This window comes from Chenopodium album, chromosome 10 (assembly GCF_948465745.1).
Source record: "Chenopodium album chromosome 10, dcCheAlbu1.1, whole genome shotgun sequence".
In the NCBI taxonomy this organism is placed as follows: Eukaryota; Viridiplantae; Streptophyta; class Magnoliopsida; order Caryophyllales; family Amaranthaceae; genus Chenopodium; species Chenopodium album.
The window spans coordinates 57043133-57066790 of NC_137843.1; the positions used below are offsets into that span (position 1 = coordinate 57043133).

Consider the following 23658-nt stretch of genomic DNA (forward strand, 5'->3'; position numbering starts at 1 on the left):
TTGATTGATCTGCAATATAATAAGATAAAATCATTAGACTTTGGTATCCGCTATCTCACTTTTTACATCATTATAAAATAAAAAAATAAATAAGATTTACACAATTTGGAACATATGTGTAAATTTTAGAACATATGTATAAAAATTTAGAACATATGTATAAAAATTTAGAACATATGAACATGAGTATTACTATAAAACAAACTTACATCATTCAATTTTATTCCGCTATCCCAATTGGTATCTTTCTCACCATGATAGGTTTCCATGTGTTTAAGCAAAAACACGCCACAATCATCATTGTTATCATTTGTCCTCCAACTCATTTTTAACGTCCTAGTTTTGAAACTAGAAACCTCTTGATCGCATTTTGATCTCTTGGTTGACAAGAACATGGCAAAAGCCCTCAACTAAAATTAAACATTAAAATAAGTATTAGAAAATATTAAGAATGTATAAGTACTATTTGGAACATGAAATTTTTTAAAAAATCTGATTTAGAACATATGAGTATAATTTTAGTACATCTGAGCTAAACTTTAGAACACTGAAATAAAAGTTTAGAAAATATAATTCTAAGCACAAGTAAATGAGACAGATAGATATTACCAAATTCTTCGGTTTGTTTTTGTATTTGTGCCAAAAAGAATTTTTATATTCCAAATATCTGTTGTCAATCACGTCGAGAGTCTTGCTGAGAAAATTCACACAAAGCAGGTAATAATGTGATGAAGATGAAACTGGAAAAAATACCTGCATATAATAATAGATCATGAAATCGACATAAGAAAAAAAGAAGAAAGCTTATAAAGAATCTATATTCGAATTCTTTTGGATTTCTTAATGTCTTACCAAGTGAACTCTATCAAAGTTTTGCACTTTACAGTGCTTCATCTCTTTATCCAACCTTTCAAATAAAGTATGATATCTATCTTGAATTTTCACAGTTGGAGAAAAGTGATAATCCGTACACAAAATTTCCTGAAATCATGTAAAAATAAGTTATGAAATCTCAATTTATAACATGAAATCTCAAAAGAAGCCAAGTTCAATATTAAGAATCATACATAAGCTTGCGTTGAAAAAAACAATCTGTTTGTTGATCCTGGGGTTCGTCTTCTGTTTTCAATGTTCAATATGAATGACCAAGCATCAACAATGTTATTAAACACATGATTGTTCGCTGCAAGGCTTGACATCTCATCTCTACGGATTGTAGTTTGACCATCATCATATAAAATCTCACTACAAACATAAAAACAAATAGCATTAAATGTTATAATATAAGATTAAACCTTAGAACATATGAATACTAATTTAGAACATATGAATACTAATTTAGAACATATGATTAATAAATCAGAATACATGACTAATTACTTTAAAATTACTAAGTAAATTTAGAGCTTACTTAGGTAATCCATTGGCAAATGCATACTCTGCCATTTTCTTCTTGTGTCCATCGACCTTTTTGAACATGTTGTCATACTGAACCATAAAAGGTGAACGAATACAGTTTGGAAGGTTTTCAGGACATCTTTTCTCCCTTTTTCCTACATTTCCTTTCCCTTGTTGGACTTTAGCACCTGAGCATGCTCCTCCTAAAATTGAAGTGGAAAACCCTTGAGTTTGAGGAGGAGGAGGAGGAATCCCTTGAGTTTGAGGAGGAGGAATCCCTTGAGTTTGAGAAGGAGGAGGAGGAGGAAAAGGAGGAGAAGGTCCTTGAGTTTGAGGAGGAGGAAGAGGAGGAGAAGGCCCTTGAAATTGAGGAGGAGGAGGAGGAGGAGGAAGAGAGGAAGAAGGCTCATGAATTTGAGGAGGAGGAAGAAGAGGGGAAGAAGGCTCATGACTTTGAGGAGGAGGAGGAGTAGGTGTTTGAGAATGTGAAAACAAATCAAAACTCGGAGGAGTCATCTCAAAAGGTGTCTTTTTCTTCCCTGCGAACTTTTCCCATGATCTTTTCATAACATCATCTAACTCCTTCATGAAAGCTGGTTGGTCAAACAAATGCTTGTCTTGACTTAGAATGGAGGGGCTGTCCTTTTGATTTTCTTCCTTTCTCATGGAATACTTATTCCAAATATTCTGAATCAATGTGTTCATATCAGATGCTTCTTCTTTAGCAAATATTTCATTCGCCTTATCCAACATGGCATGCATCTCACTTAAATTCTCAGCAAGCTTCTTAGCCAATGTTCCGAATTTTTGAAGGAAATCCTAACAAACAAAAGTTACATAAATTTAGAACAATTGAATAACCATGTTAATATCTGATTTAAGTTTAGAACATCCACTTTAGATATTTAGAACATATGACTAAATATTTAGAACATGTGGGTATATATTTAGAACAAATAATAAAATATTTAGAATCATAGGTGACCATATCAGGTTGGAAGCCAAGCTTGAGAATTTTATCCAACAATTTGGGGTCTCAAAATCAACATCAACAGAATAAAATTGACAGGTAGAAGTTGCATAATTTGAGAAAAAGTGGAGAAATCGAAACCAAGAAAACAAGAAAGATGAATGAAAAGGAGAAGAAAGGTGAAGAAGATTACCAAAAACAGCAAATTTCATCATTTTACCAAACAAAAGTTATATAAATTTAGAACAATTGAATAACCATATAAAAGATCTTATTTAAGTTTAGAACATCCACTTTATATATTTAGAACATATGACTAAATATTTAGAACATGTGGGTATATATTTAGAACAAATAATAAAATATTTAGAACATATAACCAACTATAATAAGACTTTAGTTTAAAACATGTTCCAAAAAAAAATGCATACCAGCATTTCATTAGAACCACTAACATCACTTCCACCAAGTTCGGGATCTCCAGCCACTTGTGATACATTGTTATCATACCTATCAACTTCCATTCTATCAAGTACATGTCCCTTTCCAAATCCTCTTTTCATTTCCAATTTCATCCGTTCCTTGATCAAATCTTTCTTCCAAACAGAAAGGAGTGGGAATTGCCTTGGATTGCTTATTTTAGATCTTTGCAAACGATCAAAATAGCATATCTAATACAAATATACAAAAAAATGCGTTAAACAAGGACAAATTTAGAAAAAAGACAAATTAATATAAAAATGTACAATATATTAAAAAAAAAGAAATTACCATCAAGAAAGGCAATGGACCGGTGAAGAAAGCTGAACCACCTTGCCATTCCGATACAGACGACTTTAAACTCCTATAAACATATTCACACCAATCCAAACATTCGATCTTCTTTGTATCCATGCAACTATACAAGAACCTGTAATTTAACGATGGGTTGGCAGTGGATCTCATACAACAATTGACAACAGAAACTACAAAATGCCAAATGAATTCATCACACACAGGTTTCTTCTTTAACTCTTCAATTTGATTAATAATCACAGAGTTTGATGGACTTCCACAACTTAACCCAAAATAAGATCTCCATTGTCTAATAAAATCAACCCATTCTTCATCCTCCTCTTGCTGCTGCTCTTTAATAATTTCTCCTCCCATCGGCAATCCATAAACCAAATGTATGTCTACAGGTGTAATTTCAATCTCTTGGTTCCTCTCAAGAACTAAAGACACCCTATCACAGTCAAAACTCGACACAAGCTTAGAGCAAAACACAGATTTATGTGCATCTAAATCCAAATCTAAGAAACCTCCAAAGCCAATTTTTCTAATAGCCGCCTTATGAGATTTTGGCAAATCTTTAAGCACGGTGTTCATAAAATTCTTGGGAGTAATTCGTTGACTTAATGCTCTACATTCCATTTGATCTGCATGAACAACTTCAATATCATCATCAGAATCACTCTCATCAACCTTTCTTTTCCTTTTTTTCCCTCTGCCTTCCTTCTTTGTTTCTTTCTTCATTGCTTTGTTTTTCAGAACATCTTTAGCTCTAACTTTAAGTTTCCCCTCAATTTGACCACCTTCTTTATTATCTACATTGGTACTCTTGTTTGCATTTCCAGAAGATGTTGTAGCAAACTGATTAGAGGTTGTAGCAGCATTAACACCAACAAGATTATCACTGCAAGTAATAGACATATAACATATATAAAGGTTAGAACACAAGGGAATAATTAGAACTGAACATATGTGTAATAATTTAGAACATTTGTACAAAAATTTAGAACATATTAGTAAAAAATTTAGACATAAACTTGTAGCAAAAATTAACAATTGAATTATAATGTATACATACTGCAATACTGAACAAAATTCAAGAGGAAAACATAAAAATCCAAGAATGTTCACAGATAAGTTTGGCTGCAATGAAAAACTACAATGTCACTTTTCTTCAAAAAAGAAAGAGGTGTGTGGCTGATCAGTTTGGCTAATTACTATATTTATTAGAAGGATTGATCACTAATGTGTCTAATTAAATTTTAATGATCTGGAAGTTGGAAGGGGAGTAGGGGACTAAGAGAAGTAAAATTACAAACAATCACAGACAACCCGATATATGCATGACTTTAGCCATATACTTAGAAACTGATATATGCATGACTTTAGCCATATAAAAGAAGAAAAAATGATATCAGATTGCCGTGGTCTGCAAGGTTGCAGCTGCTGCTGCCCTGTCGAGTCTGCTGCTGCAGGTGGCCTGGCTAGGCAGCAGCTGCTGCTACCCTGCCAAGGCTGCTGCTATCAGTGCCCTGGCAAGGCTACAACAGCTACTGCCGTGCTCTGCAAGGCTGCAGCTGCTGCTGCCCTGCCGAGGCTGCTGCAGTGGCCTGGCTAGGCAGCAGCTACTGTCGTGCTCTGCAAGGCTGCAGCTGCTGCTGCCCTGCCAAGGCTGCAGCTGCTGCTGCCCTGCCAAGGCTGCTGCTGCCAGTGTCCTAGCAAGGCTACAGCAGCTACTGCCGTGGTCTGCAAGGCTGCAGCTGCTACTGGCCCGCCGAGGCTGATCCTAGCAAGGCTGCAGCTGCTGCTGCCAGCCGAGACTGTTGCTGGCAAGGCTGCAGCTGCTGCTGCCCTGCCGAGGCTGCTGCAAGCTAGGCAGTAGCTGATGCTGTCCTGCCGAGTTTTGAGTTTTACTAGTTGCTAAGTTTCTTTTCCAAGTTATGCATGCCTAAAGCTAGTCCCTTACTCTTTAATCATAATAGCCTATATAGAAATCACTGCCTCAAGTTAAATTTCAGGTTAGCATTTTATCGAACAGGTTATAAGCATCCAAAAATAATCTGTAAAAACCTAACAAATTTGACACCAAAACCAATGGAAGTTTACTAATATTGTTTATGCTTTAGAAATTCGAGCAAAACCCTCCCAAATCGAGCAAAACGGAGCCCTAATTTTTGTGTTCAAACATGATAATTTAAAAATTAAACCAAAATCAAATAATTAAACCCTAATAAAATCGCTACTTACTGATTTGATGGACAAATGGCTTGTATTGGAGATTTATCCATACATTGTGAATCGATCGATCTACAAAAAAATTAACGAAAATTAACAAAAAAAAGAGGAGAAAAATGTGAAAAAATATAATCAAAATTCATAAACATAAACTTATTACCTTCTTTCATAAGTAACAATTGGAGATGTTGGTACAATTTGATTCAAATCCATATTCTGATTCACGAAGTAGCATGCATGAACTAGGGTTTAGAGAGTAGATGGAATTTAGAGAGAGAAAAACCTAATTTTAGAGAGAGAAAAAGATCAGTGAAAGTGAAAAAAGAGAAGGGGGTATATCAGCAAACAAAATTACAATTTTGCCATTACTGTAGAACGTTTTGAACGGTTAGATTCTATTCTAATCTACGGTGAAGATCTATTCTCACATAAGTGAGTTTCTCATATAAGGGAGCTATTCTCATAAGAGCCTCTCCCTATATATATATATATATATATATATATATATATATATATATATATATATATATATATATATATATATATATATATATATATACACACACACATTACCCTCTTTCTGAGACGTTCTTCTTTTGGAGCTGCTTGGAGTGCTTGTCCTGCCGTTGCTTGCCATGATATTGTTGGTTGTATTTGCTCACAATTTAAGAACTGTTTCATGCGAAAACAAGCGAGTTATAACACGAAGTATAATATAATTTACATGATTACTTACTAAACAAATGTGAACACAACCCGTCTTGTGTGCAGCCGGCCACACCGCGTGGCCACTGAACGCAACTCCTATAACTTTGATTAAGTAATCCCTATAATACCAACTGAGTAACCCCTATAACATTTACTGTGTAACTTTATAACAATGACGAAGTAACCCCTTTAACACTGACCAAATAACCCCCATTACACTAGTGAAGTAATCCTTAAAGTGACTGGCCATACGGTGTGGCCAACCACATATAACATTTTTGTGATGTGCACAGAATAGCTATACATACTAATCAAATTAATGCAAAGAGGAATAAATACAATGGTAATCTGATGGCATTAACTAAATAACTGCATAAACAAAATATATAAATATGTAGAGCAGGACAAACCTTAAATTTTTGTTTAGGTGAAGGATTTACTCGTATGATGATTGAATATGTACACTCATTGTTCTTATATAGTGCAGGGAATGTAGAATTATGGTTTCATTATTAATTTTTTATTATTTTTTTATAAAGAAATAATATATGAACTGGTTGGCCTGGCAAAACTGATGAACATGCATGGACGTTTGAAATTAAATTAATTACGCCAATTAGGGAGTATCCTTCGCTTCCCACTCTATTGAGCCACATTAGATATCTACTTGTAGTAATTTTGTTTGTTTTTCCACGTCAGTTCAGTTAGTATAATTCTTTGTATATATGTCAAAAAAAAAAAAAAAAAAAAAAAAAAAAAAAAATTTACATAGTCTATTCTCATACTAACTCCGTTTTGTTAATGATCTAACCCTTATCGTTCTAATTGTCGGTTTTTTTTTTTTTTTTTTTTTTTTTTTTTTTTTTTTTTTTTGACAAGAGGAAGTATTATGCTATTTGTAACAAACACATTTTACTCTCTGAATTGCTCTACAATAATTACACTTTTTCATGCTATACTTCTCCACTTCTTTCTTACACTCGTTTTTTTTTTTTCCTTACACACTCTAGACTCTCTTACTTTAACCAAAATTTATTCTTATTACTACATCTGCAATTTTTCCCTAGCTTGTTTTCTTTATTTGTATAATTGCATATTGTAGTAAAAGTTAAGATCGAATAAAGATGGAATTGTATTTACCTTTTTTTTTTTTTTTTTTTTGGTAGATACAGCTAATATATATATTATTAGAATAAAATAAAATTGGTAAAACAAATTTGTTTGTACCAAGTGGTTATCAATTTTGGATAACATAAAGAAAAGGAACATCTACAGATCAAATTTTTTTTTTTGGGGCTTTGCCCCTCGTGAGCACCAAAAAAAAAAAAAAAAACAGATCAAAATTTTAACAAGTAGGGAAAATTGATCAATTACGTGAGTTTGGAGTTTCTTAAAAAATAAAACGTTGAATAATACAAGTGATATTTATTTATTTATTTATTGAATTCGATGTCATCTTTTATGGTAAAGGATCCAGTGAAGGGAGAATAAGAAATATATTGGGAAAACTAGAAGTAGATCAAACAAGAATATTTTGCTACAAAGAGGATAAATATGGACTTAATTTGGTCAATTATGAGTTAAGAACTTAAAAATGGACTTGGGAGCTTTGGTTTAGCGGTCAACTAATAAGCTTTACAAAAACAAAATTGATTCACATAATTAAGGTTCATAGATACTATATCTAGTAATTTCAAATTTATAAATACACGTGGCAGCAGCAAACACCAAGGTTAATGTTTCAACGTTTGTAAGCATTAAAGGTCAATGGTCAATTGTACTCGCTTGGTATTATTTGTGAATTGTTTTTTTATTACTACTTCAACATTGTAATACTTCAACATAGTATTACTACTGTAGTACAGTATATTGTACGAGTATTATTTAATAATTGTAATGTTATTATGTCTGTAAGATATTGTTAAAATTGTATAAAGTTACGAAATTATAAAAACATATACTGGTATACACTAATTACACTGATTTACACATGTTTTTGTCATAAATTTCTAATTTATGTAATTTTCAAGAGTGTATACCCTTAGGGCTACATATATAGCATTACCCTTATTTTATTTTATTTTTATAATTTTTACTGATACTCATAAATAACTAAAAATATTGATGATTAATGTGTATTGATTTGATTGACACATTATTTTAGGAATGTGAGTTAAACAGAATAAAATATTGTATAAATGGAGTTTAAAAGAATTGAAATTTTAATTAAAAAAAGAGATAGCGTCATAATAGTTTACACTTTCTCCGTTTTTTTTAAATGACGCCTTTTGACTTTTACACTATTCACACAACACGCTTTGACTCGCTTTTGTGGTTTATGGATACGATAAAACATATTCATGTGAGATCTTGTTTGAATCCTTTCAATGTATATTTTATTAATATCTACTTTTTATAATTTTATAATGTTCATGATTAGAGATATTAATCGTTAAAAACATGCGTTGGCAAGCGTGATAATGGAAATGTGTCAACTAAATGAGGAAGTATTGAATAATAAGGGATATACGAGTAATAGGAATAATAGAGTCAAAATTTGCCGATCTTAAAGACCAATCAAGTTTTGTCACTATCACAATTATATTCAATGAATTCTCATTAAGAACGATGCAAAAACATCTAAATTTATTCAGAAGCGAACTCATTAGTTTAGAGGAAGCTAATACTTATATTAAAAATTAGATCTCATACGAAATGATTGTTATTTACGAGTAATGAAATTACTTATCCCTAGTTTATGGGAAAAAAAAAGGTTAATTTTAAAATAAATAAGTAATCCCTGTGACATATTCTATCACTACATTCTCAATCAATCTTAACCTGCTCATCTCGTGATGATTGTAAGATTAGCCAATAAGCTAACAAGTATAGGATTCAAATGATATTGCTTGCGTACAACAAATATACGAGTACAAACTAAAGGTAAGTTTAGTCAAAATATGAGTAGTTTATCATTTTTTTTCTATTATAAAAGCTAGAAAATTGATGGTTGCGATAATAATTGTGTATAAAATTAATTACCGTAAATATATAAACTTTAGTTGATCAAGTAAAACATGTGTAAATTTTTTTATAATTGTTAATGTAGAGGTAAAGTGTCCTTAAAATATTCTATTTTAGTATTTTAAAATCAACCACTCCATCCCTAATTGAACAAAATAAGGAGGTAGAAGTTGAACTTGAAAATAGATTACCACACAATATTGAACCACCCTCCAATAGTCCAATCTCAAACATGTTGATTTAAATTAATATAAACACCCTTCCCGTTGATCTAGGGCTAAGGAACATTTTGTTTTAAAAGTTCTTTTTCAACCTCGTCTATGTAATTTTTCCCAAAAGATAACTAGCGAATTCAATTGTTGCTTAAATCCAAAATGGTACTCCGTATAATACAAATGTTAGACTGGTTGGAAACTAAAATATAATATCGTGATTCGTGAAAGATGCCCATATATTGACATATTATAGTTATTGTTATTTGGTCAAACTAGATGAATCTCAAATTAAAGAAAGGGGGCAATCCTTATAGTACTATATTTAGTAATTTAATAATGTCAAATGTGGAATCTGAGTTGATTTATGAGTGACACATGCCAACGGTAAGCGCCAACCAAAGTCTATATTGACAACTTGATGAGTTGCTTGACTCGCTTCTAAGCCTAGCGCCTGTATGACTAGACAAGTTGGCGCTCGATTTTTTAATTATTTTAATAAAATAAAATACAGGGAAAAATATGAACGTCTTCTCGTAAAATCGTAACTTAACAAATAAAAAAGTGTTAAAAATAAACTTGATGTCCACAAAGAGGTCGATATCTTGATGCATCAAAGTAAAATATTCCAGAGAAGCAGGCAACATAATCACTTACTTAGTTTTCTTTACGATAAATGTGGCGGGAGTCAAAAACCGTGAATGACTCAAGAGTCTTGTTGATGTCAGTCATGAGCCACGGCAGCTTCCAGGGGCAATTGAATAAAGTTGGTGCAAATTGCTAGTCCAACTTTGATTACAAAGAGGAAAGTAAAACTTTTATTTGGAGATATAAAGAATATACTATATACTACGAACTAACTATTCGTCAACTAGCTATATATTTCCTCTATTTCCGAAAGAATGTTACATTTGGTGGTTTTATATAGTTAAATAAAGTAGTATAATCTGAAAATAATAATTAGATGACATATATATCAAGCACTAAAACATTAATTTAACTTCAAAGATAGAAATATTTGCATTAGGAAAAAGATAAATATGTTTATAAATAGGAATAAATGCATTGGGATTGTGTAAATATTCTAACAAATAGGACTATTTTGCATGGAAAGCAGGTAGGTACGAGGGAAATATGTTTAAAAAATTATTTTAATTTAAGAAATAATATAAACATAGCAAATGTAACCTTCTTTCAAGAACGGATGAAAGTAATTGACAGCACATAGGTAATGTTGTAATGGCGACATCGCACGAAGTTTCCTTGAATTAACCACACAACATTATTACGGAGTATGATAATAATAATAATTTATTAATAATAAATTTTTATTATTAGGGATGTGAAAAGAAGAGAAAGGTACTAGCTTAGTAGAGTATGCAATACGGAGAGCCTAAAAAAATGCAGAGTGCTATAAATAGCAAGAAACATAACATGGAAACTCATAAATAAGATAAATTAGTATTTTTTTGAGAAAAAATGAGATAAATTATTAGTTTTGATAAATTAAAGTCATTATGTTAATTATGTACATACCAATTATAGAAAACAAGCCTTATCCCAAAAGAGATATTTGCATTAGTTTTAATAATCTTCGTGGATTTATCTTTGGCTAATAAGACAATAAAGATTTAAGACTGCATTAACTCCCGTAATCCTTTACCCTGATCCTTCGTAAGATTTGTTTTGGCGGTCAACTGTTAAGCTCTGTAAGAAAACAAATAAGATTCGCATAACAGCCAAAGGTTTATACAAAAATGTTGTAACATACCAAAAATATAAAATGCAAGGAAGAGGAGAGTTTGCCCACTTACAAAGTTACAAGGTCTAAAGAGGTTCATAAAAAATCAATTGGCAATAGTTTGAAAATTTTCTGTACCTTATAAAATGAATTATCACTCTTCCTTCTCTAATACTCTAATGAGAATACAATTGGTTTTTACATGATAAATTTTGGGTATATCTAAAGGGAATATCAAAGAATTTGTTTTTCTACTCTCTCTTTTTATTTTTTTCACTTGCATAATCTTGTACTATGAATCTTTTATATAATTGTAGAGTCATTTAATCACAACCCTTTAAAAACCCAATTTTAAAATCTCATGCATTTTATGGTTTTTTTTTTCTTCTTTTATAACCTCCAAATAACTTTCACTTCTCCATTTTTGTAAGAAACTTCCACATCGATCTATCTCGTGTTGTTTTTCTTTCTAAAATATACATGCTCGGATACACTCTAGTAAAATTAAATTAGGAGTGAGTGAGGATTTTTTTATTTTATTTTTTAAAAAAAAAGGAGGAGAAAGTGAATTATAGAAAAAAGTGAATATGTTAGAAATCTATAAATAAAACTAAAGTAATGACAACTAACATTATCACTGTATAAGTGTCAACTTCTCATTAAAAAATTTCCCTCCCAAACTTTTATTAACATTATTTTTTTTCAAGAAAAATAAAAAAAAGTTTGGAATTAATAGATTAATTGCATATTTTCTAAAATATTTTATGATTAAATTGAATTGACTAGCTACACAATTTTTCATGGATTAAGAATAAAAAAATAAATTGGTGGCTGAACTATTTCATTTTCAAGAAATTTATATCTCCTCCTACTATATAAATTTATATTATGGAGCAAATATATATATATATATATATATATATATATATATATATATATATATATATATATATATATATATATATATATATATATATTTTGATTGTATATTTTTCGGGTTTTAATTCTTTATTAGTTCTTCAAATTTTTCTTGATGAAAGATAAATCTATCAATAAATCAATGCTAAAATCTTAGAAATAAGTTTTAAATTTCATTTAAAAACCGTCAATAATTATAATAAAAAAAAGGAGGATTTTGTTTATGATAAAGGTTATTATAAATCGTCAAAAAATATAAATAAAACCCTTCAATAATTGAAAAAAGAAAAAGAAAAAGGAGGATTTTGTTTATAGATGACTCTTATTCGTAGATAGCCCTTCGATAAAAAGAAGTAGCAATTAATTAAAGTCAATCCCAGAGGTACATACAAATTATTCTGAAGGATAAACCGATAAAAGTCACAATGAACCACGTGAGATAATTTATGCCATAACAAATAGTCAAATACTCATACTTTTTTCTATAGTACGTATATTACAAATTACTGTCTGTTTGTTTTTTGTTAAATTGTCTTATTCATAATTTACAATGCTTACATATAGCTTCAAATTACGAGTAGTTGCTGTAAAATTTTATAAAACTAGAACGTACCCATGTTACGTTAAAACACAAGATTTATATTTATTGCGATAAATCTTTGAATATTTTGGTTTCTTACAATAATAAATGTAATAGGTAGCTATCAAAAAAAGAAATTTTTAACAAAAAAAATAAATGTGATAGGTAGTTGTTTGATCGGAGGTTATTGCGCGAGCACACACACAAAAAAATTAAAAAAGAATGTACAAAAGTACGAGTAAGAGATTGAGGTTTCAGAGTGTTGTGAATTGGGAAAAAAAGGTTCTGATTATTAAAAAAACAAATACTACGTATTAATATTTTTGAATATCTTTATTTAATATTATTCTATTTAATTTAAATATATGATTATGATAAAGATTTTCTTTAATCGAATTATTCGAATATTATAAATAGAAGTAACGATATATAAACATATATATATATATATATATATATATATATATATATATATATATATATATATATATATATATATATATATATATATATAGAAATGGAAGTTGAAAAAATCAAATATATAATATAAGAAATTTTTTGTGTTAGATTGGCACTACATACGAAATCTACAAGAATAGAAAAAGAAGAAAAAAAATTCTACCAAACTACAACCACATTATCTTTGTTTTTTATTTGATTAATTGAACTTCGCTTGATTAATCCGAAATTCTTTAAAAATCTCCGCCCTCTTTAATTTAAAATATCATGAAATATTCACATATCAAAATAAATTTAACAAAATCTATCATAAATAAAATCCTAATTCTCATGAAGTATGTAAAATGAGCTCTTTATAGTGATACAATGCTTTTTTTTTTTTTTTTGAAACAATAATGATACAATGCTTCATTCTTTCGTAATGGTAACAATAAAATTTTAACGTTATTCACGAAATACCTTTGATCATTTTTTGTTTGTGAAAACTCCAACGTTCCAATTATAAAAAAAATACAGAGAAAGTAGTATAATATAACTTGGACTGCAAGTACTTAGATAGACATAATCATACATCCATACGTAATGTAAATGAGTGGAGTAGAAGAAAATTGTAGTCATCATCATAAGAATCCGACCTTGATCTAGTTAATTAGTCTTTGAATAGCTCCTGCTGATGACGGAAGAGATACTTAGTTCCGAAGGTGGAACGATAAACAATCATCAATAACGGAAAATGCAGCCGGAGGTAAACGACGCCGGTGAACCAAGCAAAGACGGCAACAATAATCCACACCGATTTGTAGGGTAAAAGGATAATAATGGACACGGTAAATACCAACAAGATGGCCAATATTGAGAAGAGAAGCATGACAAGACCAACCATTAATTTCAAAGGCAGTGATACTAAGAAGTCCTCTTCCGCATAAGTTGAAGTCAAAATGGATAGGAATGTTAATATTGACGCAGTTGACGATAACAAGGAGAATGCATCTGATATGACAAACACCCAAAATAGTTTCTCATTGCTTTGCTTATTTGGTGGTTGAAAGATTGCCTGGAAGACTATGGTTGCGACTAGAGCCGCGACAACCATACATGATGTGGAGGTCTTACGCATCCAATTCTCCCCGTCTTTTCTTAGTTGTTCATGTTCTCTATTGAACATCTCTCGTGGCGTTTCCTTGCTAGTTTCCTCTACTTCTGTGTCGCTAATTTGCGTTAATATTAAGTTTTCTGAATGAGCATATTGACGCGGTACTATACTTTCAACTGCCTGTTATCATCACAAACATTGTTACATAAGTATTAAATATAAAGCCTACATCAGAGACGAGTTTATTCACACATATGTTTACGCTTTAAGCCTTAGCCAGCAGGACTATAACATCCTATAAGGCTAATTAACAGGCCCGTTCCTGGCATTATATGGGCTTGGGCCAAGGTAATAGACTGTGGCCCTTAGATTTTTACCGGTTGTCACGGGATGTTTTCAATTTCTTTACGTATCGGGTACGTAGTTTTTATTTCAAAATTAAAATTAAAAAGAGTTATTGAAATATGATGTTATATCCGTCAAAAAAAAAATAAAAAAAATGATGTTTTAAATATTCTATCATGAAGTCATTATATACATGAAAATGTGGCAAAAAGTTAATTCTTTGTTTTGCAACGCTTTCCTTGGGTATATATGTCAATGTAAAATTTTGACCAATAGTATCTTTAGTCATCATTAAGTAAAATAAAAAAAATAAAAAAAAATGTAACAAATTGAATATTACTCCCTCCGTCCCCATTTGATAGTCACTTATTCCATTTTTAGTACCCAAAATGTTAGTCACACTTGCTTTTTTCAAATACCATTAATATCAATTTTACCAAAATTCTCTCCAATTTGCAAAAATATTTGTGCAAATTTAACTTTCCCGTGTAAATTTTGCTTTCCCATGTGCTTTAATTACTTTCTCTCTCTACTTTTTTGCATACCCAATGTAAATTTACTTTTTCAATGTACTTTTCGTACTTCTTATTCATGTTTATTAATTTTCGTGAAAATTGTCCAAAACTGACTATCAAATAGGGACGGAGGGAGTAATAAATTATTTGTTGAGGCGAATATAACTATTACTCACTCAAATAACCATTACACACTCATATAATTATATTTTTTCTTATGTATAAAGTATTAACATTAGTTGTTTCAAAAAAAAATAAAAAATAAAAGTATTAACATTAGTTTAACTGGATTAGATAAATAGTAAATAAAGTCAAAATACTTCATTAAAAAGAACGGAGGGAGTATGTTTAATACATTTACAAAAAGATATTTTGACATAAAAAATTTCGGGGAAATGAGAGAGAAAACCAAATTAAAATTACTTGTATGTGAGAACAAAAGGAGCTTATCTTGAGAAAATAGAAAGAAATAATGGGGTTAAAGACTTTTAGTAGAGTGATTTTATAATTATTTTTTTTTTAAAAAAAAAAGAAAAAAAAAGAAAGTTGAGGTCTAGATTTGAACTTGTGATGATGTGAAATATAAATGTAACCCCTACCAACTAAGTCCACATGCATACACAAAATGTTATTGCAATGGAAATTTTGACAATTACCACCTTCTGTTATGTCCATTTTAGCAATTACCACCTTCTATTTTTTATTTTGAAAATTACCACCTTCTATTTTCAAAAACATCAAAAGTTACCACCTTCTTGACTCCCAAGTACCACATGACGTCATTTTGGGCTCATTCTTTCCCTTTCCTCCCTATTTCCTTCACATTTCTCATTCTTAACTCGATTCTAATTCCCCCTCTCACTTTTTTTCCCCCAAACAATCAAAAACACTTCAATTCACTCCTCCAAATCAAAATTGACGAACAATTATTGGTGGTTTGGGGTAATAAAAAGTGAAAGGAGAGATGAAAATCTAAATAGGAATGAGAAATGTGAGGGAAATAGGTAGAAAAAGGAAAGAATGAGCCCAAAATGACGTCACGTGGTAGTTGGGGGGCAAGAAGGTGGTAATTTTTGATGTTTTTGAAAATAGAAGGTGGTAATTTTCAAATAAAAAAATAGAAGGTGGTAATTGCTAAAATGGACATAACATAAGGTGGTAATTGTCAAAATTTCCTATTGCAATATCTATACTTATTACTTAACACCTAATAATTGTATTAATTTTAAGGCCTTTTTATAATTGGGTCTAGGACAGTCGCCCCTCAAAACAGCCCTCTCCTCAGGGCCGGCCCAGTAAGTGTAGGGGTCATCCATTTTTGTCAAAAATAACCATACTATGTAGCACTTGTTTGAATTACGAGTAGTATACTTCATATTAATTACGGATGACTATTTAATGACTACAGAGAAATTGTGGTCATTGTAATTATTTTTAATCTTAACCTTTTATTTTTAAAGATCAATCTTGTCCATCCATTCAATTGACTTTAAACATTTATCAAAATATAAATTAAATTTTTTTTTTCAGTTATTAAAAAAAAAAAAAAAAAAAAAAAAAAAAAAAAAAAAACAATCGCAAAAACACTATTGTTGTGAAGTTTTAACCTTCAAATTATGAAGAAAGTATCTTGAATCTTGATTGATGTTTCATTATTAATAACCATAGAAGTATTTTCATCAAAATTAATACGAATCATCATCTTCCTCATCTATATATTAAGAAAAAAAATTCATAAACAAAAAAATGGAAGAATATAAATGAAGGTATTATGATTTTTGATTCACTTACAATTATATTAGTCTCTAATTCTAACTCCTTTTCATATAACTAAGAATTCCATTAGATGTCTAATATCTTACTTGGGAAGATGAACTCTGCCCATAAAATTGAAACTACAAGTCATACAAAACTGCATTTAACAGATAGAGTATCTCGCTCGACTTGCTTGGGAAGATGAAGTATCTAATTTTAACCCGTACTATTTGATATATTTAGTTTTTTGAAATAGAACTAATATTTTTTTATTATTACTAGAATTATGTAGTCAAATTAATGAAGGGCTATGATTTAATATTGCATATCAATTATTCATATTTAAAAATTATAATGGCTACAAGATTATTGTAGTCATTGCAAAACTGTCCATTAATTACTCTATACAAAAATTCATTGCGTTAATTATTGTTTACGAAAAATCTAGCAACTTTAAATTCTTTTGTAGTTACATATTGCGTTAATGTTGCTAGTGAAAAGCGTAAGAACATGATGCTCTTCCATGTAATTAAGTTAATTTTAGAATTTAATTCAATAAAAATCAATAAGTAAAAGAAAAGAGTTCAGTAAAACATGGAAAATGAAGCATCACCTGAAACCATAAGAGTTCTCGCTGCATTTGAAGAGCAGCACCCGAAGCTCTACCGAGTATTTCAGGCTCAGGTAGAGTAGCAGCTAAGTGTAGGATGTTGTTTCTATTAATAGGATTCGTGTAAGCGGTTAGCAAATGCCTGATACCTTCAAGTTGGAAAATATGACTAAAAATCTTCTCTTGACGGTACTCAACAGCAGCATGAAAAATGGTTCTACGGTGATGATCTTTCTCCCATATCAAATCCGGGTAATGACGAATGAGGGTTGTCACGAACTCATAGTTCCCCATCTTTATTGCGACAAAGAGCAGTTCAGGCTGTGGAAACGATAATAACTCAGAGATTTTTTGATGATTTCTTGAACTTATCACTCTTCTCCAAAGGTTCTCAACCAGTTCATTTTTAAGGTGATCTTGGTGCTGCTTTCTTACTGTAATGTGAACAAATGTATGAGATTGTGCATCAATTGCTAAAACTTACAATACTTATACACCTCAGATCATCATAAAATATAGCTCAATTACAATATGATACAAAATTGAGAACGAGGGTTGAAAGCATACATACGTGGAATCCAATCGTACTTGAGATAACTTCGGCTCTCTATATGGTTTTTTCTTGCCAAGACATGCAATGGTGTAAGCGAATTTCCATTACGTCTAGTGGCTATTTCATCATCTTTATCTTTTTGTATGATCTTCCAAGCCACATCTGTATCAAGTGCCATGCATAAATCTATGTTTTTAATATAATATACTAGATTAGTGCCTATGCAATGCACGATAGTAATATATTTTTTTCGATAATTAATTTATAATATAATATAAAAATGAGGCAACTGTTCATGTGGAATAAACAAATGTAATGTGTATTATAAAAATGAAATGCCAAATTATTAAAGTTAAAATTGAGAAAAAAAATTTATTGTAATGGGCTTTTTGTCAAAAAATACTTAATAAAACTCATATTTTGCGAGAAACTACCTAATAAAAAAAGTTGTAATAAACTACCTAATAAAGGTAAAATGTTGTAAGAAACTACCTAAAAAAAGGTAAAATGTTGTAAAATACTACCTATACCAAATTTTCACCGTTGATCAACCTTAAAACACTCCCAAAACCACCGCTTTCATTCCCAAAACTAACACAACTTGCTTGAAATCGTCTCCACCACATCTAAACCACCATTCAACCCCAAAACCACCACCTCTAACCCTAAAAACCACCATCCCGAAGTACTAATCTACCCTCACCAACTCGGAATATCTTCCAACCACCTCGAAAGTAACCATACTATCTTGAAAACCAACCCTCACGATGGTTTTGGGGGTGTTCTAAGGTGTATCAACATCCTAAAATTAAGTCAACGGTGGAATTTCGGTCTAAGGTAGTATATTACAACATTTTATCTTTTATAAGATAGTTTCTTACAACATTTTTTTTATTAGGTAGTTTCTCACAAATTTTAGGTTGTATAAAGTAGTTTTTGACAAAAAAAAAAAAAAACCCTATTGTAAATTAGATGTGTTGAATTTAAAAGTAGTTTACATTATATTACGTTTATAATACATTATATATTGTTTCGGCGGTAAATTTTTTAATGATAGCTTGACATGTGTCAAAAATGATGTAAGCATGTTCTATATTAGTATTAGTTAATAGATTCAATCTCACAAAACTATGGCATGTTCCCTTAATGCATTTTGATAAGTTCAGAATTTCTTATATACATAAATAAAATAAGTTCAGATAAATTTAGATAAGATCAAGTTCAAATAATAAGTTCAGATCAGATAACTCAAAACAAACTTACCATAAAGATCTTTTTCAAGAGAAGCAACAAGTAGATCGGTTTGTTCATTCTGAGACAAATCATGAAAACAATGATCTAAGAGATGTTTGACCATCTTGTCATGGCCTTGCAAAACAGCAATTTGAATTGGTTTCATTCCACTTCCACCGGGGATGTTGAGCAGATTTGGTTTTAATCTCCGCATCTGGTGGACAATGTTAACCTTACCCGAAGCAGCAGCCAAATACAAAGCTGTATTTCCTTCATTATTAGGTAGCTCCAAATCCAAATTTTGGCCATGTAAATGGGCGTGTGCTAGTAATTGCCTAACAAACACATCACGCCCTGCCGCCGCTGCTAAATGCAAAGCAGTATCTCCATTTCTTGAAATTTTTTCCTGGAAGCATTTCAGATGATTTACGTGTATTTTTTCAGCAGCCTTCCAGTCACCGCGGAGGCAAGCTTTTTGTAACATTAGATGATATTCTTCGAAGAGTTGGCCAACATCTATTCACAGAGATATTTTTTCGTTAAAGAAGGAGAATTAGAAAGGCATGTAATAGAAGGCCATATAGGATAATGGATACTCCCTCCATTTTTTTTAAATGTTACACTTCATTTTCGGTAAAATACTTCATTTAAATATTACGGAGTATTACTCTTTCATTTCTTGGTCCATTCTAACTGCTACTTTTTTTTTTTTTTTTCTTTTTGCGCAAACGAGCTTAGGGGCTAGGCTCCAAAGAAAAACAGAACAAATAAATTACGGAGGAACAAAACGGAGGGAAAACTACGCCTAAAACATTATCATGAATAATACAGCCTAAGGCCAAAGGGGGGACTTGAAGGAGTTCAATCCAATTTCCTTGAGAGATAGATACCCTTGTTTGCTACTTTATTTTTTTTTTTTAACTATTTCTCTCATTTGTATCCCTTATTTTTTATTAAAATATTAATGCAAACATAGTAATTCTTTAAATAACTTTTTAATACTCTAATTAATCTACTTACATTTTTTTATATTAAAATTAAAACTATGTGGTAATCATAGTATAACATTTTAAAAAAAACCGAGCGAGTACGGCTCCGGGCCAACATCAAAATTTCCGTGGTGAAACCGATTGTAGTTGTACCATGCATTAATACACCTGTTGTACAATGGAAATTGCGTTATATATGATCTGACATATAAGCCTTGTTTGGTAAAAATGAGCATTAACTAGAAATGAGATGATTTGAACAATTTAGAGGATTGATCCATAAATTTACTTTTTTACTGGTCTATGTTTTTAAATAATTGCTCAATTTCCTTATTTGAAAATCTTTTACATTATTTAATTAATTTCTCTCACCTATTGATCACAACATACTCCCGACGTGTTTTAATAACTGTTACACTTATTAAATCCGGCCGTATTTTAATAAGTGTTACACTTTCTTTTTTGGCAAAAAACTACATTAAAATATTATATCTCTCTCTCCTCTTATGGTTCCATCCAAACCCACTACTACTTTTTTTATTATATAATTTCTCTCACATTTATTACTTTTCAATAAACTATTAACTCACTATCTTTTTTTTACAATTTTTTAATACTCCAACTACCCCACTTACCTCTTATTTTATTTAAATCAATTAAATTTCCTAAAACTATGTGCCGGTCAAACTGTAACACTTAAAAAAACACGGAGAGAGTAATTCATATTTACTTAATTTCATATTCGTTCTCCTCCAATTCTCTCAACTACTTTTGTTTTTGAAAATTTTTTATTCTTCCCCCTACCCTACTACATACCTCCATATTTTATTACTTTCTCCAATTTCTCCTAAAACTCCACGCATGGAGAAATAGAGCAAGTATTTGAAAACGGAGAAAGTAGTTTTTAGTTATTGTTTGGTATATAGTTAATTCAATTATTTCAACAAGTACCCACAAGACTATATTTATTCTTATGTTTAAATCACAAATATTCGTCAAAGTGAATTAGATAAATAGTGCAAAAAATCAAACATTTCATTTAATTAAACAGGGGAGTATATTATTATGCTCAAGATTCTCATTTCTAAAAGGTTAATGTGTCGAATTTTTCAAGTTAGCTGGTCATAAACTTTTAGCCAAGTGACAACTTTGTCCAAAAGTTACTGATCGAAATTTACATCTCTATATATACTACTAGCCCTAGTTATGTACTCAACTAAGCTTTAATTTCTAAGTACAATTAAGTTATTCAACTAAAAAAAACTAAGTTTACAATTCACATGCATGTTCAAGTAACAAAACAGCTAATTAAGTTTTCTAAGTCCAAACAGCTTATTAAAATTTCCACTGCGACTAGTTAGTTATACAAGTCGATGTAGCTCTAGCCACATACCTGCTGATCGATTACAGGGTACTAAACAGGGCAAGTACATGCTATGCTCTGATGTCAGAGTTGCCAATTCAAAGTGAAGAGATTTTACTTACCAAACGAAGGATTCACGTAAGGGAGTGGAATTCCAACTCCTAGATCAATCTGTTCAGGGGGCGCCATCGAAATGTACCTTGTATTTGAATTATTATTTTTATTCTTACTTTAGAAAAAAGCATATACTTATCTGAATAATGATATGTTTACTCATACATGTTGCTGCGATATATATATTAATCAAGAGCGGAGCCACAACGGGGCTGGTAGAAGCCCAGCCCCCTTAAAATATTTAGATATGTGTACAAATATTGTCCAATATACTATAGCTCAGCGGTAATTATGACACATTCTGGAATTAGAGTTGTAGGTCTTAGGATTGATCCATACTATCTTTATCCTTACAATTATTTTTTAAATTTCAAATTATTTTTCTATCACAAATACTTAGAATACTCTCTCCATATCATAATACTAGACGTTGGGATAGACACATAGTTTAAAAAAAACTACAAGTAGGATTATTTAAAATACTTGGTATTTGTTTATAGTATAAAAGATTTCTTTTTGTATTTTTATATTATAAGAAAACAACAAAGTGAAGTGGGAGTGGGGTAGGTGAGGAGAGTGAAAATGTGGAAAAATATTTTTTTATTAGTAGTCCATATTATTTTTAGAAACGCATCAAGTATTGTAAGACGGACGAAAATGAGAACTGTATCAAGTATTATGGGATGGAGGGAGTATATTTAAATGCCTTAGCCATTAAAATGTATAATAACACCTTTAAGCTAAGCTTGTCATACAAAACTTGGTGTCTATCAAAATACTGCTTAAGAGTAGTCTTAAGCTACTGCCGAAACTACTTAAACAACTAAAGACACTAAAGAGAACCAGCAACCTAGACTTCAAAATATTTAGACATCCACATCCTAGGAATAAAGCTAAACCATTGCAATTTGCAACCATTAAGCAGCAGCAGCGTCCAAGTCTGCTTCATAGAAGTTATATTATTTTAAATTTCAAATTAGTTTTACGTTTCTTTTAAAAGTTATATTATATAATTTATTTAAAATTATATAGTGAATTCAGCACACTCCTTTAATACTACCTTTATCCTTTCAATTATTTTTTAAATTTCAAATTATGTTTACTGTTTCTTTAAAAATTTTAATCCAATCTTTTTTTTTTCCTTTTTTTTTTCTTTTTTTTTGTTTAAACTTTTGCATTTAAGTCACTTTAACATTTTTGCCAAATCTTACCTACTGAGATCTATGAAAATAATTATTAAAATTATATTATATGATATATTTAAAATTATATAGTTAGTTTAATCATACTGTAGGCACGGAAATTTTATGAGTGTTATACATTAAATTAAATAAATTAATTTGGGTTAAAATCATATGAATGATCCATTTTAATTATTTTTTTTTGGCCCACCCAAATAAATAATCTGAATTAAATCAAATACAATTCGGGTTATAAAATAAATACGAACCAGGTTAAAAGACTTCTAAGTCATAAAATGGGCTAGGCCCAAACCTACTAAGTCCACTTAAGGGGTTTTCATCTCCTATAAATACACCATTCCTCCATCAATTGGGGGGATCCAGAAATCATTATTCCAAGAACTCATAAAACTCAAACGGAATTCTCTCTGAAGTAAGTCAACAAGCACATCAAACTCGTGCCGACTTGTTCAGATACACTCAAATACATTTGAACAGGATTAAGCTTCATAAGCCCTCATTCAGGTGTATTCAAACAAAACCCCTGAATACAGGTTGACATCATCAAACGTCACCCTGCATTCAAACTCAAGTCAACGTCATCAAACGTCACCCTACAGGTGTCACACACGTGTCATCGTCAAGCTGCGGAACAGAATCAGAGAACTTAGTTTATTTTATTATAAACTTTTATACAGAGATTGTACCCAAAAATCAAATATTAATATAAATTCATTTGTTACTTTATTTCCCGTCTTTATTTATTTAGACTCGAAATTTGTGTAAACAAATTTTGGCACGCTCGGTGGGACTATCTCTGCCTCTCATCTCTGTTTCCGTACGTTCAAAAAAAAAACTTGAAATGGCCTCAAAGACCCCTGTCGACAAAAG

The 23658-nt window shown here is 30.7% G+C and overlaps 1 protein-coding gene across 1 annotated transcript; it reads right to left on the reverse strand.

Annotated features, from left to right (window-relative positions):
- Positions 1 to 13665: 13665 nt before the first annotated feature.
- LOC145565501 (uncharacterized) lies at positions 13666 to 21661 on the reverse strand. Its single transcript, XM_081625481.1, has 5 exons — positions 21595 to 21661; positions 19151 to 19636; positions 17906 to 18073; positions 17338 to 17768; positions 13666 to 14289 (listed from the first exon to the last, which is right to left on the reverse strand). The coding sequence occupies exons 1-5, from the start codon at positions 21659 to 21661 to the stop codon at positions 13666 to 13668; spliced, it is 1776 nt and encodes a 591-aa protein (XP_081481607.1).
- Positions 21662 to 23658: the final 1997 nt, after the last annotated feature.